Source organism: Mytilus edulis, chromosome 11 (genome assembly GCF_963676685.1).
Source record: "Mytilus edulis chromosome 11, xbMytEdul2.2, whole genome shotgun sequence".
Taxonomy (NCBI): Eukaryota; Metazoa; Mollusca; class Bivalvia; order Mytilida; family Mytilidae; genus Mytilus; species Mytilus edulis.
The window spans coordinates 20,870,431-20,894,541 of NC_092354.1; the positions used below are offsets into that span (position 1 = coordinate 20,870,431).

At 32.3% G+C, this 24,111-nt stretch overlaps 2 protein-coding genes and 1 long non-coding RNA gene across 3 annotated transcripts; 2 read left to right on the forward strand and 1 right to left on the reverse strand.

The window, feature by feature from the left end:
• The first annotated feature begins 1,240 nt into the window (after positions 1 to 1,240).
• Positions 1,241 to 5,554, forward strand: LOC139494672 (galactoside 2-alpha-L-fucosyltransferase SEC1-like). Its single transcript, XM_071282836.1, has 2 exons — positions 1,241 to 1,354; positions 3,887 to 5,554. Exon 2 carries the CDS (start codon positions 3,909 to 3,911, stop codon positions 5,013 to 5,015), a length of 1,107 nt encoding a protein of 368 aa, XP_071138937.1. The 5' UTR covers positions 1,241 to 1,354; positions 3,887 to 3,908; the 3' UTR covers positions 5,016 to 5,554.
• A 1,519-nt stretch (positions 5,555 to 7,073) lies between these two features.
• On the forward strand, positions 7,074 to 10,270 carry LOC139494673 (uncharacterized). Its single transcript, XR_011657109.1, has 2 exons — positions 7,074 to 8,108; positions 9,635 to 10,270. It is a non-coding gene; the product is annotated as an uncharacterized lncRNA (long non-coding RNA).
• Positions 10,271 to 12,436: 2,166 nt separating this feature from the next.
• LOC139495301 (SAC3 domain-containing protein 1-like) lies at positions 12,437 to 24,027 on the reverse strand. The gene is made up of 8 exons (XM_071283609.1): positions 23,889 to 24,027; positions 22,588 to 22,641; positions 21,829 to 21,957; positions 20,572 to 20,733; positions 19,317 to 19,520; positions 18,388 to 18,538; positions 15,808 to 16,002; positions 12,437 to 14,001 (listed from the first exon to the last, which is right to left on the reverse strand). Exons 1-8 carry the CDS (start codon positions 23,963 to 23,965, stop codon positions 13,915 to 13,917), a joined length of 1,059 nt encoding a protein of 352 aa, XP_071139710.1. The 5' UTR covers positions 23,966 to 24,027; the 3' UTR covers positions 12,437 to 13,914.
• Positions 24,028 to 24,111: the final 84 nt, after the last annotated feature.

A 24,111-nucleotide genomic window follows, 5' to 3' on the forward strand; every position in this document is an offset into this window, starting at 1 on the left:
CACAAGTTATTGTCCTTAAACAAGAGTTATGTTTGTTTTAATTTTTTTGTGGACCCGCTTTGGACCTTAATCCCTAAACAGTCAAGAAAATCATCAATGCCGATCTTCCTTTTGTGGTATGGAACCTTAATTGTGGTACGATGTCATAAAATCAGTACACTTATCCACAAGTTATGTTATCAGGAATTCAAACCAAGCAATTCATGTCAGGCTTATTTGTGAGGAAAATACCACATGTCATGAAGGTATGACAGCGCTTAGCAATACTTGCATTGGGACTTTGATGATCGTTGCTTCAAATATCAGTTTGTGCACCCTGAGACTGCTATATCAGTGTTCTATGTGATCTACCGATGCAGACTTAATAATTAGCGGTTTTGTACTAACATGAGCAACAAGACAGTTTTTGATGTGGTTCCTGTTACTCAGTCTCAGTTAGTTTAATATGTTGTGTTTTGTGTATTGTATGTTTTTCTTTCTTTTTAGCAATGTGGAATGAATGCATGTCCCTTTGGTATCCTTTGTCTCTCATTTTATGTACATGTGTGTATATATATTCCAGCTACACGACGTGCAGAGAGAACAATATGCAGCAGTAGTTTGACTTTGGAATTTTTAAAATGGCGGCCGTTACCATGGAAACAGCAAAAACACAAAAAATATCAAAATGCTCCAAATTCATTGGAATTTAAAACAGAAATATCTGTTGTCATGCAAAAATCTGCATTCACTGATGGACAATTTCGAAATGGCTGCTGTTAAGTGTCAATTTGCAGACCAGGGTGACATCCGGCCTCTATTGCAATGGCAATTCTAGTTTCTATTTGTTATTCTTGCCTTTGTGGGACATTATATAAAGATGACAGCCAGAAACATGCACTTCAACTTCGTACAACACCTTTAGATTACCATATCCGATTGTCTGGATGGGGGGGGGGGGGGGTCTGTTATTCTGTAAACATTTAATTTTCACCCCTTTTTTCTCTTATCTTCAAAAAATTAACCCCTTTTTCTCTAATTTTAAAAAAATTAGTCCACGCATTTCTCTAATCTTCATTTTTTGCCCGTTATTCTCTAATCTTCATTTTCTAAGGGCATTATTCTTTAATCATTTAACCCCATTCAAAACCTCATATCCGCCGTTGAAATGCTCAGTAATAAATTTTTAAACAGTTTGAAAATGAACAGAAAATGCGGATTTTATCTCTCCGTGAAGGGTTTCTTTTTTAGAGGTTTCGGTCTGGTTTAATTTTGTAAGGAGACCAGATAATGAGATTGTATCAGCTGAAAATTATTAGACCGTTGATCATGAACTCGACTAAACATAAACATTAAACATTGTCCTACATACAAAGTAAGGAAATAAAAGAACACAATCCCCAAAGCGTAAAACTGCCATAGTCTTGTCTTGTATGAGGATCCTGTCTTTCAAAGGCACACCTCTGTCTCTGGTTTCAAGTTCAGAATTAAAAAGGGTGTGTTTTTTACTATTTAACCAGAGACAGTCTATACTTATACATGTAGTACTAATAGACTGATTAACACCCTTGTGATTTCGTGTTTTTAAACATGTTAAACCTGGGATTTCAGGATTTTGTGTTTTTAAGTCCGAGATTTCGGGATCAGGACCCCTCCTACCCCCCCTCATATATAGCACAGGCACTTGTTTCTATCCATACGAAGGTTGACTATCCATATAAATAGAAGCTTCTATTTATATGGATAGTCGACCTTCGTATGGATAGAAACAAGTGCCTGTGATATATAGTCCGAATAATTATGGCGTCTGGCAAGGCTATTATAATTTTTTTCTGTGACGCCATGCCCTTCCCAGAAAAAAAAATAGCCTTGTCAGACGTCATTACTATACACCTTATTGCTATTTGTCCGCCATTACTGGATATCACACAGGTTCCCGTAAAATTTTGATGTCACAATACAAAATATCTGACGCCACAATGGAAAAGTGATTGTTGTATGCGTCAAAAGTTCAAGCGGCCGGGTCAGCCGGGATTAGCGATAAGGTGTATTTGGACTAGCCTGTATTATACTATAGGCTCTATCACACAGGCACTTGTTTCTATCCATACGAAGGTCGACTATCCATATAAATAGTTATATGGATAGTCAACCTTCGTATGGATAGAAACAAGTGCCTGTGCTCTATCATCCACAAAAATATTTGTGATAAGTTACAGAGCAATAGTAGTTTTAAGACTAAATCCAAAATGTTCAAAAGCAACACAACCTTTTTTTACCCATCAACATATTTAATACACAGAATCTTTTTAGTTCAAATGTTTCTAATGATTGTGGCATCACTAAATAGATTTGATAAATACATGAGGGGGGATAGGACCTTTATCGGGACTCCGGGATCGGGTGTTTTTAAGCTCGGGATTGACCCTTTCAGGATCCAGGAATTCTTTTTCTCGGATTTCGGGACCTCAGGATTTCGTATTTTTAAGCCCAGGATTTCGGGAATTCGTGTTTTTAAGCCCGGGATTTCGGGATCAGGACCCCTCCTATCCCCCCTCATACATGTATACAATTGTGACTTGGAATGGAGAGTTGTCTTATTGGCACTGATGTCACATCTTCCTATATCTATATACATGTAATATTGTTAATTTTATATTGTAAGGTGCACAGATCTGTCATTAAACCTTCACCTCATTTTTTAAAGTTTATCATGTTTATAGGCAATTTTAATTTTCATATAGTAGTTAGCACAAAAATTAGGAGACATGATATTATTGCTAATGCCAGTAATGGTAGAATTCTGGGTCATCTTAATTATAATCTATAGAATTTTCAATAATTTGTCTAAATGCAGTTTTAATCGTGCTTTTTTTCAAAAATATAATAACATTTAAAGTATGGGTCACTGAACTTTGTTTCACACTACAGGTTGTGCAAAATTGTCACGTATAAAAGATTATGCATGGAAAATACAATTTCGTGTGATAAAAATAAAACAAAACCATAGAATCTAAAGATAAAATATGAAAATATAGCTCTTATATCATGCTTTCAGATAAGTTCTTAATTTGAATAATTTGCTCATTATTCTGTATTCTGTAAACTCCACTTGCCTATTCCTCATTAAATGTATGCACACTATAAATCATGTATAGGTATGCAACATATATATATATACCATTGTATAAAATGTATCATACAAAAGATTTAACAACACAAAAGAAAATATTCTTATCACATTCAAAACTTACAAAGCACAAAATCATAGAAAGTGTTCATGAGCTGCACTCAGATCTGTTAATTGTGTCTTTTTGTGTCGGGATGTATAAGTACCCGGCCACGTCCACTTGTATTTTTTGTCTATCTGATGAGTTAAGCCTTTTTCAACTGATTTTTATAGTTCGTTCTTATGTTGTACTGTTATACCACTGTCCCAGGTTAGGGGGAGGGTTGGGATCCCGCTAACATGTTTAACCCCGCCACATTATTTATGTATGTGCCTGTCCCAATTCAGGAGCCTGTAATTCAGTGGTTGTCGTTTGTTTATGTGTTACATATTTGTTTTTAGTTCATATTTTTACATAAATAAGGTCGTTAGTTTTCTCGTTTGAATTGTTTTACATTGTCTTATCGGGGCCTTTTATAGCTGACTATGCGTTATGGGCTTTGCTCATTGTTGAAGGCCGTACAGTGACCTATAGTTGTTAATGTTTGTGTCATTTTGGTCTTTTGTGAATAGTTGTCTCATTGGCAATCATACCACATCTTCTTTTTTATATTGAAGGTGTATGAACTATCAAAAGCAGTATAAAAAAATTTGCAACCCTGATTACACATAAATAACTAATACTGTACAGTTTTAACATCTTTTCATTGCTTTTACACATTGATTTTTCTTTTATAGGACTTGACTATTGCCATGGAGTATGGAGTTAATCAAGAAAAGATGTAGTAGACCGGTTATTTGTCTCGCCTGTCTCAGTCTGATAATTACATACTTAGTGTTGTCATGGTTACAAACAGTGCCCTCTATACTACATATTCATTTTGTGAGACAGATTTGGGACAAGGAATATTCTAGATGTCAGGTTCATATCAACAGCATTGCTAATTTGCCGATGACTAAACAACAGCCTGTTTATTTAACTGTAGCACTCTCAGGTCGTCTTGGCAACTGGTTATTTGCATATGCATCACTCGTTGGAATTGCTAGGAAAAATAGAGCGCTATTATACATCAGTCCAGAATCCGTCAAAAAAGTTTCTTTAGGAAATATTTTTAATATAAAAAGTGTGCGAGCAGTTAATGCATTATGTAGGCAACCAATATATGAAGATTTACCATGTGCATATGATAAGAAAATGGAGTCACTTCCTGTTTCGAACATAACAATTCATGGCTATTTGCAATCTTGGAAATATTTCAAACATGTTGAAAAGCAAGTTCGAGAAGAATTTACATTCAAAAAGACCATCATGTCAAATGCTGAACAAATATTCCGTCAGAATGTTCAGAATAATATTTCTTTTCAGACAACGTGTATACATGTTAGAAGAACTGACATGATGATTGCATCATCGGTAAAAATAGGTTTTAAATCAGCTCCACTGGAATATTTTCATAATGCCATGAACCACATGCAACAAAAGTTCAACAATAAGGTCAAATTTCTCGTCATCTCCGACGATTACAAGTGGTGCTTGAAGAATTTAAAATTTCAAAATTCCGTTGTACTTCCAAGGAATACTCCCGGGATAGATCTAGCCTTATTGTCATTGTGTAATAGTTCCATTATTACTACTGGTACTTTTGGTTGGTGGGGAGCATGGTTGGCCAATGGTTATACAGTATATTATAAAAACTACCCAGAACCTGGATCCAGATTGGACCGGGAAACAGTCAAGGAGGATTTTTACCCTCCTTACTGGGTTCCAATAAATAGTGCCCACAATCAGTCTACATCAAGTTTTTATATCATTGTTGTTGTAGTAATTTGTTCATTTTGTATAAGCAATAGATTGACATATATGTAATATATTGTACATGTTGTATATCTTTCAAACGGGTTCTGTCTATTTACAATTGATTGCTCTTAACCAAAAAGGAACCAGTTAGAAAATGACAGAGATGAGCTTGAAAATACATGTATGTGCCTATCATTTATTTGTGCAGGAGTTATGTCCCTTTACAAATGTAAATCATATAGGATTTAATTACATTGTGCATGTTGTAAGGGCTTTCAAATGTACAATTCTTGCCAGAGTTTATATGAAATGTCTTTCAAAGGTTTATACAAGTGTACCAGTATTCAGAAATATTTGTAAACAGTTTGAAAATCAGTGGCAATTAAACTTTTTTTTATAGAGTTATGCCCCTTGGAAATATAAGTTATATGAAAATTTGAGTAAGCATCGCTCTCACCATGCTCACTCAGGGTTCTCACTAAGGCTAGTCTATGACTTATTCAAAAACTGATGAGTCCAGAGATGCATCAAGATTGAAATATTTTGTATAAACTGAACACACTTATCATCATTTTATAGCTAAATGTTAAAAGTTATTTGAATTTAATGTAATTTCATTGCTCTATTACATGTAGGAGGGTCTGGATGGGGGGGGGGGGGGGGGGGGGGGGGGGGGGGGGGAGGGGTCTGTTATTCTGTAAACATTTAATTTTCACCCCTTTTTTCTCTTATCTTTATAAAAATAACCCCTTTTTTCTCTAATCTTCAAAAAATTAACCCCTTTTTTCTCTTATCTTCATTTTTTTGGCCTTTTATTCACTAATCTTCATTTTTTAAGGGCATTATTCTTTAATCATTTAACCCCATCCAAACCCTCATGTAGGTCATGAAGACTAAATGATAAATTATATTGCAATAAAATATCTTTTTTCTTACTGTTGAACTCACCATGGTAAAAAATGACGAGACCCTGGACTGACCTTCAAAAAACCTTACCCCGAGAACCCTGTCTCACTCCTGCATTTGTTGTATATACTGTAGGATTGTTATGAAATTAATATCAGGAGATAGAATAATAAATTATACTGCAATAAAATATCTTTTTCTTACTGTTGAACTCACCATGGTAAAAAATTATAAGAACCTTCAAAAACCTTGGCCTGAGAACTCTGTCTCACTCCTGCATTTGTTGTACATGCTGTAGGATTGTAATGAAATATCAAAGATCAAAATCAGGGATTTATTGAAACAATTTGAATTATTTTGTCAGGAGTTATGTCCCTTTGACATTTAATTTATATTGAACATTGCATTGTAACCTCAGGGTTACTCTTATGTCTACTCCAATTTTTATGAAAACTGTATCAAAGATTAATAGGCCAACTAAAATTAATTAGTAGATTTTCATTCAAATTTTTGAAAAAAATGGGGCGGATGGAAGGATTTTATTTTTTAATTTTCATTTCGAAATTTGAAACAGGAAGTTTGGAAGGAAACACAATTTTTGACGGTTACCGGAAACGGAGATGAACAAATCCGGAAATCGAAAATTTTTCAAAATAACAAAAATCTGGGCGGGACGATTCAGAGGGGCGGGCGGGGATGAAAATCTACCATTTAATTTTAATTGGCCATACCAGACATTAACCAGTGAGTTGCTGGAATTGTGCAAACAAATTTCTTTTTATTTGTAAGTTATTACACAGGTTTTTATATATGTGTGCATGTAATGATTTTGTATCATAAATCGATATGCAATGATAAATTGAATCAAAATGAATACTGTTAGCTTTTATAAACATTTATATTGCAAGTACATGTATACTGTAATTTATTATTTATTATTTACAATGAATCAGTTTATAAATATAGTTTTACTTTCTGTTACACATACATAAGTGTACCCTAATGTTATATATATATGATTTTCTCTGGAGGAAGAAAGAAGAATTATTCATAAACATTCTCAACCTGGGATTGAATGATAAATGATATTTAAATTTTAAAGTAACATTTTAAAGACTTAAAATGACAGAAGTTTCCCTTGTATTTGTTAACGTCATACTTATGTTAACGTCAATCAATTGTTTTATACCTATTTATACAAGTCACATTACCTGTAGATCTGTGAAAGCAGTGAAAGTACTAGTAAAAGTGATGAATTGAAACCGTTATTATCTTTTAATAATTTTCTTATATGTTACCAGCATATGGACTTAACTTTTTCTTATGTAAAAGTATTAAGAATTGGTGCTTAGCAAGAAGTTATATTTTACACCACATAATAAGTACCATTGCAATATCTATTTGTGATTACAGATCAGTGTAAAGTTGCATGATCTAATGAATTATGAGAATAAGAACTAGCTTTAGCTACATTGTATATTGTCCTTAAACATGTTAAAAAAGCAGATTTCAATTTTCATTTGTATTTTTCAACATGGTGTATTTCAATCTTTGTTGTTTATATTTTTTATTTATAAAAGCCTAAAAAAAAGCTTGGCATTTCACTTTTATATTTTATTATAAATGTTATAGTCAAATTGCAAATATTACCTACGCAATTATCTTAAAGTTTTAAGTGCATTTTGGAAAAAAATTAGTTACCAGAATCAAATTCCTCCTAAATAGCATCTATTCCATTATATACAATTAATCAACAAGTGTATTTTACTTACAGGTACATGTTATCTAATTTAAAGGTAGACTTATATCATGAAGCAATTTTTGAAGGCCTTGCCCAATTACTTAATATCTTTTTACAATTGATTTCTTTGCTTAGTTCTTAAAATTTAAGCTTGTACTCTAATAAAAAATAACTTGCAAACCAGTTTTGACCTCCTAAAACTTTAGAATTTAAGGGGTTATAAATAAAGTCAGTTGTAAAAGTACATTTTTAGAGATGATTAAGGGGAGATAATTCAAACATTAAAAATAAAATAAAAAAGGCTTGAATTAGTATTACTCTTGACAGATAATGGTGATGGAGGTATGGAGAAAGATTTTCTTTAACCCCTTAATCTATGAATTTTGATTTAAAAAAAGTACAGTAAACTGAATCTGCTCTATTTGGTACCAAAAATGTCAAAAAAAAAAAAAAGTCAAGGCAATTTTCAAATTTTAGAAGGCAATTATTTAAAGTCAATTAAAACCTAGGTTAAGGCCAATTAGAATTAATTGATAGATTTTTATCTCCGCCCGCCCCGATTTTTTTTTATTTCTGTTACCGGTAACCGTCGATAATTTCGTTTTATTTAAAACTTTCTGTTTCAAAAATCGGTTTTCGTGTTTCTTACTAAATGATTAAGTCGATATATTCTGCTGATCTATGATGACAACATAATTTACCGAGAATAGAGATTGATTACAAGAAGGTCGTGAAATATTCGGGTTACGGGTAATATGCTGTGTTCAAGAACAAAATCGTCGTAGGTCAAAAATGTTTGTGAGTAAAACACCTTGGATTTTTTCTTATTTATACAATGACTTTGTGTCAAGAAATTTGGACTGTGAATGAAACCCAAAAGCGTTAGAATCGTGGAACACATTGATAGAAAAATCATGACATTATAGAATAAAGAAATTGACGCAAGCATGATTGAACTTGTTAGCTTGGTGCGTATATATTGAGTTCAGAAAGTCGACAAACGCATTTCTTATTTAATAATTTATAGCAAGCCCTTAGATTTAGATCTAGCCTTGCCTTTTGTTTTTTGTAGACAAACAGCAAACATCCTCTGTCCCAATACCCACGATAGAGTAGTCTAACAACTTTATGTTCCACATTGTAGTTATATTTGCATATTAAGGACCAACCATATTATTTAACACTGTTTGAGTTTTCATTTTATTCTGTACTTATCATACTTGAATTGCATACCAATGCATTTGCTTCATTTTATTAATATTAGAACAACAACAAATTGCTTAGAACGCAAAATAAATTTGGTGTAAGGCGTCCAACTGAAGAGCATTTCTCCATGTATCTGCTGTTTACTATGAAATAGGTTTCTAAAGTGGCAATTACATGTAGAACAGTGGTTGCCAATCAGAGATATGTATTTACGAATTTGAAAAAGCGGCACCAGCACATGGAGTATATGTGTCTCAATTGATACGTTTCTCTAAAGCTAGCTCAAAGTACGTTGATTTTGTTGAACGAGGAATGCTGCTTTCTCCAAAGTTGCTAAGACAGGTCTGACAGGGCTATGAATCAAGTTAAGGTCATCACTCGAGAAATTTTATTGTCGCCATTATGATATCTGATATTCTTCCTCAGTCATAATAACCTTCCATCATTACAGAACTGAACAAAGAAATAACACGACCGGTGCCGTATACTTTGCAGGAAATGCTTACCCTTCCGGAGCACCTGATTTCATTTCCAGTTTTTAGTGGAGTTCTTGTTGTTTCTTATTTATTATTTGTAACTGTTGATTTAAATGTCTTTTGATTTTATGAGTCTTTGTTTACTCCTTGGTTTTGATTGTTATTGACTTATACAATATACCTTATGCATGTACATGTATTTACATGATACAAGCTTATTATTACAATTGCATATATGAATAACACGTGACAAGAAGGTTTCATATGAAATAAAATTTAAAAAATAAAATCCTCCCGCCCGCCCAATTTTTTTCTAAAATTTGGATGAAAATCTACTAATTAATTTTAGTTGGCCTAAGGGAAATAACTATGAAAATTGTTGCTATGTTTGTGACAGCCATTTTCATAAATACATTCTAAGCTTCTAGGGTACATAGATTACTTCTAATCTCTTTCAGGTAAATGATTAAAATAAATTGATGAAACTTGCCTTTTTCAAACAAATAACTGATTTAAAGAGTTATCTCCTTGAAGTTAGGTCTACAACCTTCATTAAACATTATCAACCAACAGAATGAGTTGAAACCATGTCGGGGTTTAATTTTTAATGCCCTTCAACTTCATAGTTATTTGGCCTTTTAATTTTTTTGAGTCTTTTGTAGACTAAACGGGCGTCTGGCACAAATACAAAATTTAAATCCTGGTACATGCATCTATGATGAGTTATTTTACTGTAATTCAGAATTTCTTATTTGTTTCTAGTCTTATATTTCACTTGTTAATCTTATTCTTAGGAATACCACTACCTATATAAATTTACAAAATGTATTTTGCTGGGCATATGCCAAATTAATTATATATATAGTCTTATCATACTCTTATACATGTATTTATCTTGTTTATACATTAATTAAATTTGATTGTTAAGTTTTAAATGATTTGCAATTATTGTATAACAAATACAGCATTACTTTTGATTAAAGTATGAAATAACACTTTGTTGTTCCTTCATTGTGTGTTTGGCTTGCAAATATTGACTTGCTTTTAGATATTCCATCTTCCAAAAATGCTTGCTCAAACTATTGATTCAGTTTTTTAAGCAAAATTCACATTGCTTCTTTAGGATCCATGAACATTTTGGTTTTGTGATCTGAAACACTTGATTCTTACAAGTCTAATTTTTCAAATGAAAAAAGAAAACTAGTTTGTTGTTATTCATCGTTAATTTTTTGTTTGGGTTGTAAATATTAACTGGCTTTTAGATATTCTGTCTCCCAAAAAATTCTTCCAAATATTCTAGTTAAAACTATAGATTCAGTTGTTTCAGCAAAAAAATCACATTGCTGCCTCAGGCTCCATGAACATTTTGATTTTGTGACCTACAACACTTAATTATTACAGGTTTAATTTTGCAAATTATTCAATATAAAAGTAAGAAGATGTGGTATGATTGCCAATGAGAAAACTATTCACAAGAGTTTAAATGACATGGATTTTAGGCATTTATAGGTCTCAGTATGGCCTTCAACAATGAGTAAAACCTATTCTGTATAGACAGCTATATGAGGTTCAGACATGAAACGTGTGAAACAATTCAAACGAGGGAAAAAATGTCATAAGTTGTAACGATACAATTTACAAAAAGAAAAAAAAAATAACAGAAATGATCCAACAACAACCACTAATTTTAAATGCTCCTTAGTTGCATATCATCATTATTATTCTTCCCTCCAAGTAAAATTTCTTAGGAGGCTAAATGCTGGTTGTTCTTCACATCAAGGTGGCATGTGATCTGATTTTGATTGAATCAGCACATTTTGTGAAAATGGTATTTCTAATGTATTCAGCTATTGTGGATTCTTTTATTTTCATAGGTACCAATTTTTAGGCAAACTTATACCAACAACTGCATACAATCAGAATCTTAAAGAAAATGGATAATTCTTTTAACTTCCTTAACCTGTATCCACTAAATCCAGAAATTTAGAAATTTTACAGCCTCAGGCCTCAATCACACCTTTTTTTTAAATTCTGTATATTGGTATATTCTATTGGCCTTTTGAAATAATTCATACAGGCCCTTTGTTTGGAATTTTACAAACCTGGGCTTGTAGGCCTGTGGCAAAGCATGAATTATCAAATACTGCAGTAGGAACATTTCAAATATAAAGCCCCAAAGTTCATTCCTTTCACTAAGAATAAGAGCAATTAGATATAAGAAGATGTGGTATGAGTGCAAATGAGACAACTCTCCTTCCAAGTCATAATATGTAAAAGTAAACCATTATAGGTCAAAGTGCAATCTTCAACACAGAGCCTTGGCTCACACCGAAAAGCAAGCTATAAAGGGCCCCAAAAAACTGACTAGTATAAAAGCATTTAAAGGAAAACCATGTCTAATCTATATAATAAAATTTTATCAAAGTGATATGTCTCGCTTTTTAGTAATTTCGATTATTTCCAAATGATGAAATTAAAACAGCAACACTTTAACATGTAAGTTTTGCAAATATTCAAAGTTGATGAACCATGACTGAAGGTACATTTGGCTTAACAATCTCCATGGAAATGAGATGTGCCAATGCTAATACAACTGCATACTAAATACCATTGACTTATAGTAGTTCCCTTTAAATAAACCTAAACACTACTACATGTAAACTAAGCAAAATTTGAAAGTCAATAAACCATAATTGAGGGAGTGGGGTCAAATAATCTCCATGGTAATGAGATGTACTAATGCTAATACAACTGCATACCAAATATCATTGATCTACCACTAGTAGTTCCCCAGAAACCGACCTAATTCCAAACTAATATATGTAAACAAAGCTAAAATTGCACAGTCAATAAACCATGACTGAGGGAACGGGGCCAAATTATCTCCATGGAAATGAGATATGCCAATGTTTATACAACTGCATACCAATTATCATTAACTTACCAATAGTGGTTCCCCAAGAACTAACCTAATCACAAACTTGAAATTGTTGATGCTATCACTGCCGGAGACAGCATACCTTTGTCTTGCTTTTTTACTCTGTCAAGCCAGACAAAAAATGAGAAACAAGAAACATTTATGAACCACATCAACAAACGACAACTACTGAAAATCAAGTTCCTACTTATATGTGAAATCATTTAGATTGAAAAAAAAAGGCTTGTATAAAATGTACATGTTTAATTGATTCTTATATATAATTACAAATACAAAAACAATATGAGACCATATGACAATAAAATGATTGTTAAAAGACATGTTGACATTTCAGGCTATTCCATTAAAATGGATGTGGGAGGGTAGGAAGTGATTTTTTGTTTTGACGTTACTTTTCAGGGCTCTGAATGGGGATTTATCATATATCATGTATTTTTCAAATTTTGATGCTTTTATAAAAAATTTCTCTATTCGTTTATCTCCCTCATTATTCCCTTAACTTTATATTATCGCATCCAATAATTTTCTATATTCTTCAAATTTTACCATTTTTAAAAATCTTTCTTAATCCTTCATATCTTAGCACCCAATTATTCTCTATTCTTTCATTTTTATGCCACATTTATGGACATAATGTTTTCTGGTCTGTGCACCCATTCATCTGTCGTTCCGTTCCTTTGTCCATTAATTCGTTCGTCGGTCTGTCTCGCTTCAGGTTAAAGTTTTTGTTCGAGGTAGTTTTTGATGAAATTGAAGTCCAATCAACTTGAAACTTAGTACACATGTTCCCTATGATATGATCTTTCTAATGTCAATGTCAAAGTACTAGGGACACATTTTTGTTTTAATCTACTTTTATCTTTTCTTTTTTTTTCTGTCCTCTACTTCCACTGTATCTTTCCCCATTATTCTCTATTCTGTAAACCCCATCCAAAACCTCCAATTTCAAATTTATGCAAATAACTCAAAGAAAAGTATGTTGCATTAGAAAGATTTAGAATTTAGGTCCTAACCTCCCCCATCAATTTTAAAGAAAAGCCCATAGCAAAAAATATACCTTAAATAAATAAAAAAAATACATATTTTAAAATGTTTTACATGGATAAAATATGTTGTAAAAAGAAACATGATAAAATATAATTTAAAAATAAATATGATAAAATATATTGCCAGTCTTAAGATTCACATTAAAATCTAATTATATATCACAATTACATTACAATATAGAAAAGTTAATTGTATATAAAACAGTAATAAAACTGAGAAAAATATTTAGCCACACAAAATTTCACATATTGCAAATATACGTTGACTCTAAAATTTAAGTGATTTGATAATGAGCAATAAAATTAACAATAAAAAAAATTGAAAATATACAATTTAATTAAATTTCATATTCTTCAAGTTTGTTGCAAAATAATACCTCAAATCTTATTTATATGTATATGTAAAAAATAATACTGTTTTCTCATTTAAGAACTTGCACTGTTCTAAAAATTGCATTCTTATTTTAATTTGATATAAAATCTTACAGCTATTTATGGCTACAGCGTACATCTGCAATTGTCAACAGTACACTTCATCCAATCTTTTCCGAAACCATTAAAAATTGTAAAAATGTTTTGATAGGGTTTCAATTCTAATAAAATGTTTGACTTATTTTTTCCATTCCAATGGCAGATTTTACAGGCCTTATGTCGACTATGGTGGTAGCTTTTTCAGAAGAATGTCAGATAAATTGTCCATTGTTATTAATTTGTCTATAACTTCTAAATAAGATTTGTGCTCCTACAAAAGAAAAAAGAATATTTTAAAAACAAATTAGATGATAACAATCAAGATTTGGAGGACTGTTATGGAATATCCGTTTTTGATGATACAGTGAAACCTGTCCAAACCGAACACCCACGGGACTTTGCGTTTTGTTCGGTTTTCACAGGTGTTCGGATTGTAGAGGTAGACGGAAGTCGACACCAAAATAATTTTGGCAGGAATAATAGGTGAGACAACAGCCGACAGCTTATTTTTGTGTTGATTTAGATGTAAATGTAAAAATAAAAGAAGATAAAAGATAGATGTTTTGCTACATTTTTGTTTATAAATCAAACGCTACTCCGTCAATCACGCTCGTCGTTGGGAGATGTCCGACGTGGAGCGATTTTGCTTTTTATAATTATTTTCTCATCCGTTAATTCACTGACCAATTCAGATTCACAGTCACTGTCATATGACGATTCCGTAGTTGAATCGGGAATGTCATTGTATACACGAGTTTTCGGACTAAACTGGTCACCCGCTGATTGATACTTCGGCAGACGATAACAGTGAAACAACAGCAGGGGTCCAGTTTATTCTCGGACTTTATCGTTGCTAAATAGCTAACGTAAGTCTTCAGGAGCATTCGAATCAAATATATAGGGCCTCTAATGGGAATCCAGCAATCGAAATCCATTGACCTTGTTGTGTTGCACGACTTCTTAATCCGGTGAAAGGCTTTAAAACTATTATTTAATTAAACAGTTTAGCTATAGAATGGCCGTAATTATTTGAGTAAGGTGCATTTAATTGATCTGAGGGAAAGTTCCTTTCTTGTCATTATTGGCGATGGGGGTAGCTGACCAGTTTAACGTTTCTTTACAAAAAAATCACTTTATACATGCACACAGACATGCTAATTAGTTTGTAATAACAACTCACAAGTTCATTAAACCTCAAATACCTTCGGGGATACTCTGCCATCCTGTGTTTGTTTAATTAAATCATGCAAATAATTAATTATATTTTATTGTTTTGATTGGTATTGATCGATTTTGACAGGTAATTTTTAGATACAAATTCACTAACGAGCCTTCAAAAAGCGTTCGGAATTTGGTGTTGACAGGGTTCGGTTTTTTCAGGTTAGATTAACGTTAATTGATAGGGAAATTTTGTTGGACTTTGAAAATTGTTCGGTTTAAACTGAAATTCGGTTTTATCAGGGTTCGGTTTACCCAGGTTTCACTGTACATGTATCAGATATGTTCATTGTGTCATAACTACAATCCCAGCCCATTTCCACCAATGTAACCATTAAACAATGACCAGTTTTTTTTTTAAATACATGAGTAACACAACAACCTTCAAGAGCATCTGAGATCAACCCCAGTTGTTGGTGGGGTTAGTGATTTCTTTGTCTTAAATTTTTATGTTTTGTTTTGTGTACTATTGTTTGTCTTTTGATCTTTACTTTTAAAGCCGTGGCTCTGACAGGTATATTTTTTCGACTTGTGAATTTAAATGTCCCTCTGGTATATTTCAACACTCTTCTATAGCCACTGTGACAGCTTAATCACTGATGTATTACATTTATTTTCAAGCAAAATATTTTTTTTTCAATTAAGGAATGACTGTAATATTTTTTTTGTCGATGAAAAAATAACATAAAAAATGTGGTGCACACTAAATAACCCACGTACCATGAAAAAACATTGATGACATCAAGGTCACATGACAAAATTATGTCTATGAGCTGATAAACAAAACAACATCAGCCAATCAGAAGACGCGTTACATCCAAAATTAAATTATATATGAATATAAACGAAAAAATATCACCTTTTCAGGATGGTTGAAAGATCCTTTCAAGAAGTTCACAGACTGTTTATCATTGCTGATGTTCAAACCACATTGTTCACATTCTGAGATCACCTGATCAGTATCTGTAAACATAAACAACTTTAAGAGGTTCCCCACAGGATATTTGGACACTTTTGAGCTAAATGCTGTATTCATAGTTTGCAAGGATTGTCTCTAAAATGAAAAAAAAATATGCATTAATGGAAAAATAATTGATTCTTTTTAGTGCCAAGTATATACGTTTAATCAAAACAAACATGGTACCAATGGAAATGACTGTGAAAATGGAGTAAAAATGCTTCATAGTTGATAGTTGTGATGAATGTGAAGTGTATACTTCTCACAAGGAAGGTATTAAACCAAGAATTCCACATGGTGAAGTTGAAATCATCCCTTCATAAATTTTAGACGCCATCATGAGTTGGTTGACCATTATGGAATAACTGTTTCACAGATGATATCAGATAATGTTCTTTATGATGTTTCTACAATACCCGTTCCATTACACGAATTTGACCTACTGAATTAGACTATTTACTAGATTTGTAATAACAAAAGCAACACGACGGGTACCACATGTCAGCAGGATCTGCTTACCCTTTTGGAGCACCTGGGATCACCCTCAGTTTTTAGTGAAATTCGTGTTGCTTAGTCTTCAGTTTTTTATGTTGTGTCTTGTGATCATACTATTATTTGTCTGTTTGTCTTTTTATTTTTTATCCATGGCATTGTCAATTTATTATGAATCCATGAGTTTGATTGTCCCTCTGGTATCTTTCACTCCTATTTTAAGTATCAATTTCTTCATATGAGTGAAAGCTTCAATATCGTGTAATGTGCTTCATTTTGTGACAAGTTAATTATAGTTTGGGAGACACATCAAACAATTAGGTTTCTCATTTATAAAAGGATGAGGTTTAATGTGGATTCATTATTATTCGTTGGATGCAAATTTTCGTGGGTTTTGTGGGTACAGGTGAACCACGAATTCAAATGTTCAAGGAATTACAAATTGTATAAAGGCTTTGTATGCAGAGATTGGACAATCCATGGAATCAAATATCAATGAAAATGCTAGTTTTTCCAATCCAAAAAGAATTGATACCCATAAAAATTAATGAATCCACAGTATTCCAAGAGCAATTGTGTAGTAGAGTAGGACTCCCCCTCCTAGCCCTGACCGTATTCTATTATCTGTATTCAATCCAAACGAAAAATTACACTCTAAACTTTAATATGTGTAAAATTGAGAATGGAAATGGGGAATGTGCCAAAGAGACAACAACCCGACCATAGAAAAAAACAACAGCAGAAGGTCACCAACAGGTCTTCAATGTAGCGAGAAATGTCCGCACCCGGAGGCGTCCTTCAGCTGGCCCCTAAACAATATATACTAGTTCAGTGATAATGAACGCCATACTAATTTCCAAATTGTACACAACGTCACAAGAAACTAAAATTAAAATAATACAAGACTAACAAAGGCCAGAGGCTCCTGACTTGGGACAGGCGCAAAAATGCAGCGGGGTTAAACATGTTTGTGAGATCTCAACCCTCCCCTATACCTCTAGCCAATGTAGAAAAGTAAACGCATAACAATATGCACATTAAAATTCAGTTCAAGAGTGCATGGTTTTCAGTGATGAACTTTTATAAAGTCATTGATTTGATGATAGACATAAAACAAACATTCTTTCTAAACACTCCCCTTTTTCTCTTAATATTTTCATTCTGAAATATCCATCTTTAAATATATTACAAAACAATTTTTAACTGAATTTTTGTAACAAAAATGTTGGTTATTGATATGGGGATGTATGGTTGGCGCCAAATGTTTTCTGTACCTTTAATCATCAACTGTTCAACCAGCTTTTAAAATTTTAATATGTTGTTACTGACAACACAATGGAGGTCAATTTCAATAATGACCATTTCAACTTTTACCGTTCCGGAGTAATGGTTCTTGAAAGATTGAAAAATGGTGTTTCCAGTCGTGTCTGTGCATTTTCTAATGAACTGTTCAACCAAAGCTTTTCAAATTTTAATATGTTGTTGAGGACAAAATGGAGGTCAAGTTTAATAATGACGATTTTGATTTTTACTGTTCAGGAGTTATGGTTCTTGTGATTTTGAAAAATGCCAGTACACAAATAAATGTTTATAATCCAGTTTGCTGTCCCTCTGACAGCCTCTGGTTGTTTATATTTTTAAACTATCTCATTGTTTTATATTTTAACTATAATTTGGCATTTTTATTTTCATTTATCTTTTGACTTTTATAGTATGGGTTAATGTGTCATTATAAATTTATTTCACATTTTTCAAATACTGTAAATTCAGAAATTATTGCGTGCATTAATCATTGTGATTTTGTCATTTTAGACTAATATACATTTTTGATTTTTTGCGATATGGAGAAAACTTCTGTTTAATTCATATAAAAATTTCAAAATGCAAGTTTCAATTATTGCAATTATTACCCTGTCACATTTTCGCAATAAAAACAAAACATTGCAATCATTTTCAAAATTTACAGTATGAATTTCAATCAAGATTTACCTGGATGTTTGAAAGATGGCGATGCAAAGCACACAGTAATATTGGATACCGTTTACACAGATGGTGGTGGAGCAATCGAAGACACCTAACATGATTTCCTAGCATGTATTCTATACTGGTCCTATAACACAGACTAATTAGGGATGAAGTCCTGTAAAAAATATTCTTAAAGTTATCTCCCCTTTAACTCTTCAATTCTACTTTTTAAAAACACTGTTGTAAACAAACATTAAACCTTTTCCTGTATTTTAGAAATCAGAACTAAATTTGTTCTTGAAACTAATATTATGCACATAAATATAAAAAAGACAGTTCTCTCACAAGCAAACAAAAATCTATTTTCGTGTCTTTTTGTTGTTGGTATACATGTACTACTCTGACAAATCCACTCTGTGTGTTTGTTAGATGTATTTCTATTTGTATCCATCTGATGAGTTAAATATTTCAACTGATTTTTATAGGTCGTTCTTATGTTGACCTATTACACCACTATCCCAGGTTAGGGGAGAGTTGAAATCCTGATAACATGTTCAACCCCACCACATTCTGTACGGATATGCCTGTCCCAAGTCAGGAGCCTGTAATTCAGTGGTTGTCGTTTGTTACTGCAATATATATTTGTTTTTCATACATTTTTATTTTACATATATATTAGGCCATTAGTTTTCTTGTTTGAATTAATTTACATTTGTTAATTCATGGATTTTTAAAGCTGACTATGCAGTATGAGCTTTTATCATTATTGAAGGTGAACTATAGTTGTTAATTTCTCAATCTGTGTCATTTGGTCTCTTGTGAAGAGTTGTCTAATTAGCAATCATACCACATCTTCGTTTTTTATAATTGTGAAATATGTGCCTTTCTTAACTCTAATAACTATATTTGAATTTAATAGTTGTTACTTTGACTAGTTTCTATATCTGTCTTACCTTAAATCTTTACTTAAATCATAAAAGTGCATCAAAGCATCAGTCTGACCAAGATTATACAACAAATAAACACTTTCAAACTCCTGTCTGTTGTCATGGTTACCAGGCACAACTGAGTATACATATAATAGTCTTTTTAAACATTCTTGTGTATGTTGGTTGTTAATCTTGGGGTCAAATCTTGCTATTGGTTCAGTACATAATCTATAAATAAAATGACAACTTTATCATAGCCATTTTTAACATCTGAAAATATGAACATAAATTTGTATATAAAATTTCAACTAAAATAATATCTATGCCTACATTAAACAGACATTAAACCATATATGACCCATGACCTATGTCAAACAAGAATGTGTCCCCAGTACACAGATGCCCCACTCTCACTATCATTTCCTTTGTTCAATGGACCATGAAATTGGGGTCAAAACTCTCATTTGACAATAAAATTAGAAAGATCATATCATAAGGAACATGTGTACTAAGTTTCAAGTTGATTGGAGTTCAACTTCATCAAAAACTACCTTGACTAAAAACTTTAACCTGATCGGCTCCATTTTGGCTGTAACATTTTGATGAAATCCTGTATTTTTTTAATTAGTGATTTATCTGTTTGTTATTTTTCCGACTTTTTTTTAACATGTATTACTTATATAATTTTTTAATAAAAAAATAGAAAAGGCTGCAATGTTATTTCAAGGTAATTGTACCAGCAAATATGACAACATAAACTGTACTTTGAATGATATCACCATTTTCCATAGTTTTGCACTAGACTGTCACATGTCCTGATGTAGTCAGATTTTTAACATGCTAAATCACAAGGTTAAAGTCTCAAGAAAACTTAAAGTTATCTCCCCTTTTAACTTTTCAAAACATGTTACCTTTCTATGCATTTTTTCTCAGTAGAGACAACCTAGATTACTTTAACTGTTAAATGTGTTTCAACCTCACAAAATATATGAATGCATAAATGTAAGAATTTATCAAAGGTACCAGGCTTATAATTTAATATGCCAGATGCGCATTTCATCTTCATAAGACTCATCAGTGACGCGTAGATCAAAATAGTTATAAAGCCAAGGAAGTACAAATTTAAAGAGCTTTGAGGATCCAAAATTCAAGAAAGTTATGCCAAATACGGCTTATGTAAACTATGCCTGGGATAAGAAAATCCTTAGTATTTTGAATAATTCATAATTTTGTTATCAGGAAATTTATAAATTTATAAAAACTTTTTATATACTCCTACCTGTATCCAGCATAGATATGAAATCTTGCTATTTTTTCTAGGATGTTTATCGCACTGCTGCCCCCTATATTTTGTATCACCATGTCTTGACGAATACATCGTAATCGGTCAAATACAAAATCGTAAATATCTTTCCAGGCAACATCTTTTTTTGCTGTTATACTAAAAATTAAAAAGAAACAAGTAAAACTGCAAGCTACTGCTCACTGGTCATACCACCGACACAAGTGGGTAATTTTAATAGTGTAAAAATATGTAAGTGTTCCATAAACAGGAAGTTGTTGAGTGATGAATCTGAAAATGCATCACAAGGTATAGCTGACATATATAAACCCTTAAACCAAATTTCAGAAATCCTTGTATTGTTGTTCCTGAGAAAAATGTGACTAAAAATATTCATGGGACAGATGGACTGACTGATGGACTGACAGACAGAGGTAAAACAGTATATCCCCACAGTGTTTCTAATCAGTTTAAATCCATCCCCTTAGTATATTACCACTGTCTTTCATTTATATTATATAATAACTGTCTTTTGATGAGGTAAATATGTAGTTTTATTGCATAGCAATATAATATTTCCCACAGAAAGTAACCAAAAGTTAGCGTGCAATAAATTCTAATATTGCACTAGTTCAATAAATCTTCAAAATTCATGACGTCATCAACGACAAAATATTAGTTTAAACCAATTTTTACTTTTAAATATTATATTGCTATACAATAAAAGGGTTACTGGTCCTATAACACATAACGCAAGCTCGTGCAATATAAAATTCTACTCGGGACAATATTCCCCAATATTCATGCAATAACCCTATATTATTAAATCTTAATAAATCTCATATTCACTGAGGTCAATGGCTGAAGTGAATGTCAATAAGTTTTTCAAAAGTCAATTAAACTACATATTTACTGAAACAAAGGACAGCAACTGTTTAATTCCATGTTCAGAAAGAGGCACATGTTTTTTAAAAACAGTTATTTTCTAAAACCTATTGTACGTCAAACATTTTAATGTTATTACATTGTATACACAGAAAAGCATGCTATGTTTTCCATGATGAATATACTTTATTAGCAGGTGAATACGCTTTTATTCAATATCCAATTCATATAGAAACCCTACTCAAATTTTATCAATATGGAATAAATAAAATGTTTGCCTTTAGCTATTGGTCAACTGCAAATTTCACTCAATGCTAGTGTGGATGTCACTTGAGTTTCATAATAATATCTGCAATTTATTTTACTAACCTACCAAGAAGATAATCAACAGTTCTGACTAAAACTTCTGGAGGTCGAAGATCATTGGGTCCAGGGTCACGTTTGCCTGCTGCTGGCCTACTGTATTCTTTAACCATTTTATCTGTATCAGTCTGAAGCCTAAAAATACAAAGAAAATGTAAAATAAATACAAAATTATCACCCCCCAAAAATCCCTCTTGCTGGTTTTGAGTGATTCCTTGTTAGACAGTATGAGGGTCTTGATGCAGATTTTCTTCATTTTCTGTTTTTTTTCATGTCATTTTTCTCTTTCCCATCATTTTGAAGTCTTTTTATTTGTTATACATTATTCTAGATCTCTATTCCTTTCAACTGACAAACTATATGCATTATTTTGCATTTTAGGAAAACAAACAACTTTGAAGGTTGACAAGGTTTCTTTGCAAAATTCTTCATATACAAGCCTTTTAAATTTGTACTTTTATAAAAATTGTTAAAAATTTAAAAGTTTGTTTTTTACTAAAATTGGTATCCAAATTCATATTTAATGACTCAACGTACATGAATAGCAGAAAATGCTTACCCTGTCTATGCATCCAGTCTAGACATTTTTTTACTTTAATTAAATGTATTTTCTTTATGAATTAACTGAAATGTGTAAACCTCATTCATGCACTATTAAAGCTTGTTAAAAATAAAGTCAAATCGTCCAGAAAATTTAAAACAGATTTTAGAATAAAAAAATAATACCAGTATTCTATTTGTGTTACATGTGTTACAAACAGTTACCTTCCATTTTGTACTGTCTTTTCAAGGAAATGTACTAATCTTTCTCTAGTTCTTCTGAAAAACAAAAAAATAAAAACAGAGAATTATTTAGATTAAGAGTTTATTTAGAATTCTAAAAAAAATCAAAGGTTAAGATCTTGCGATGTTACTGCAGTGTTGTCATATTTAGTTTTATTTTGACTCTTTAATATGTGACCAATTATGAATGGTCACACCATTGTGATCATGTATAAACAATAAAGGTAAGATTGTGATTGATATTCATATAATTAAGAAATCATCTTTCAATCAGTTAAATTAAGGTCTGGAGCTGGCATGTCAGTAATTGCTAGTAGTCTTTTGTTTTTTTATCAGTTTCTTTTGTTACCTTATCTGACATTGAACTCTGACTTAAACTGAGTTTTATTGCTCATATTTCTTCTGTGTGTTTCTTTATTCTACATTGTCTAGATGTATAGGGGAGGGTTGAAATGTCACAAGACATGTTTAACCCCACCACATTTTAGCGCCGAGCCCGTCAGGAGTTGCTCGAATTTATTAGTCTTAAAGACACAATTTTTATCAAAGGGCCAGTTGAGGCCCACTTCTTGGTGCAGAATTATCTCAGTGTGTTGAAGACCCATTGGTGGCCTTCAGCTGTTGTCTGCTCTTTGACATATTTCCATTCTCAATTTTTATTTTCAGTCTCTACACTCTCACAAAACACAAATACTGTCTTAGAACTATGAGTGTAAAGGCAGTCTGAAGTACATATCTGTAGAGTGTAGAGCACCAGAGCCAATCTGTCATTTGGTGGATTATATGGGGACAGAGTCCCCAACTATGATAGAAAAACTATAAAAAAGTTTTAGTGGGATTGGAGCCTAGAAAGCGGCATATAAAGGAATTTCGTCAACGCCTGAAATTTTTCTAAAATGCAAGTTAAGTACCTTGTGTTAAATTAAGGTATATAAGATTTTTTTTTTCTGAGAAAAGTGGTTCAAGTGCCTGTGTTGAGAGGGGATAGGACCTTTATCGGGACTCCGGGATCAGGTGTTTTTAAGCTCGGGATGTCAGGATTGACTCTTTCGGGATCCGGGAATTCTTTTTTTAAATTTCGGGACCTCAGGATTTTTTTTAAGCCCGGGATTTCGAGAATTCGTGTTTTTAAGCTCGGGATTTCGGGATCAGGACCCTCCCTCTGTGTAGTCAAGATACCAGGATATTTTTATGAAATATAACCCTGAATACGTCTCCAAAGGCTGATTTAAATATGTATTTTCTCAAATCAAGCTAACAGGTAGAGTAAAAAATGATCTTACAGCTCTATCTCAGCTGGTGGGCACATAAAGTTGCAAGTTCCCACTTTGCAATTTCCAAAATTTTTGTTTTCGTTCATGTTCAAAGTAAAATAAAAGCTTTTATACAACTAAATTTAGTGTGGGATAAAAGCGCTTAGCTGAGCATGGGATGTATTTTATAAAATTAATACCGAAATCGAAACAAGAATGTTCAGTTTTTCCGGGAAATTTGTAATCCTTGTCA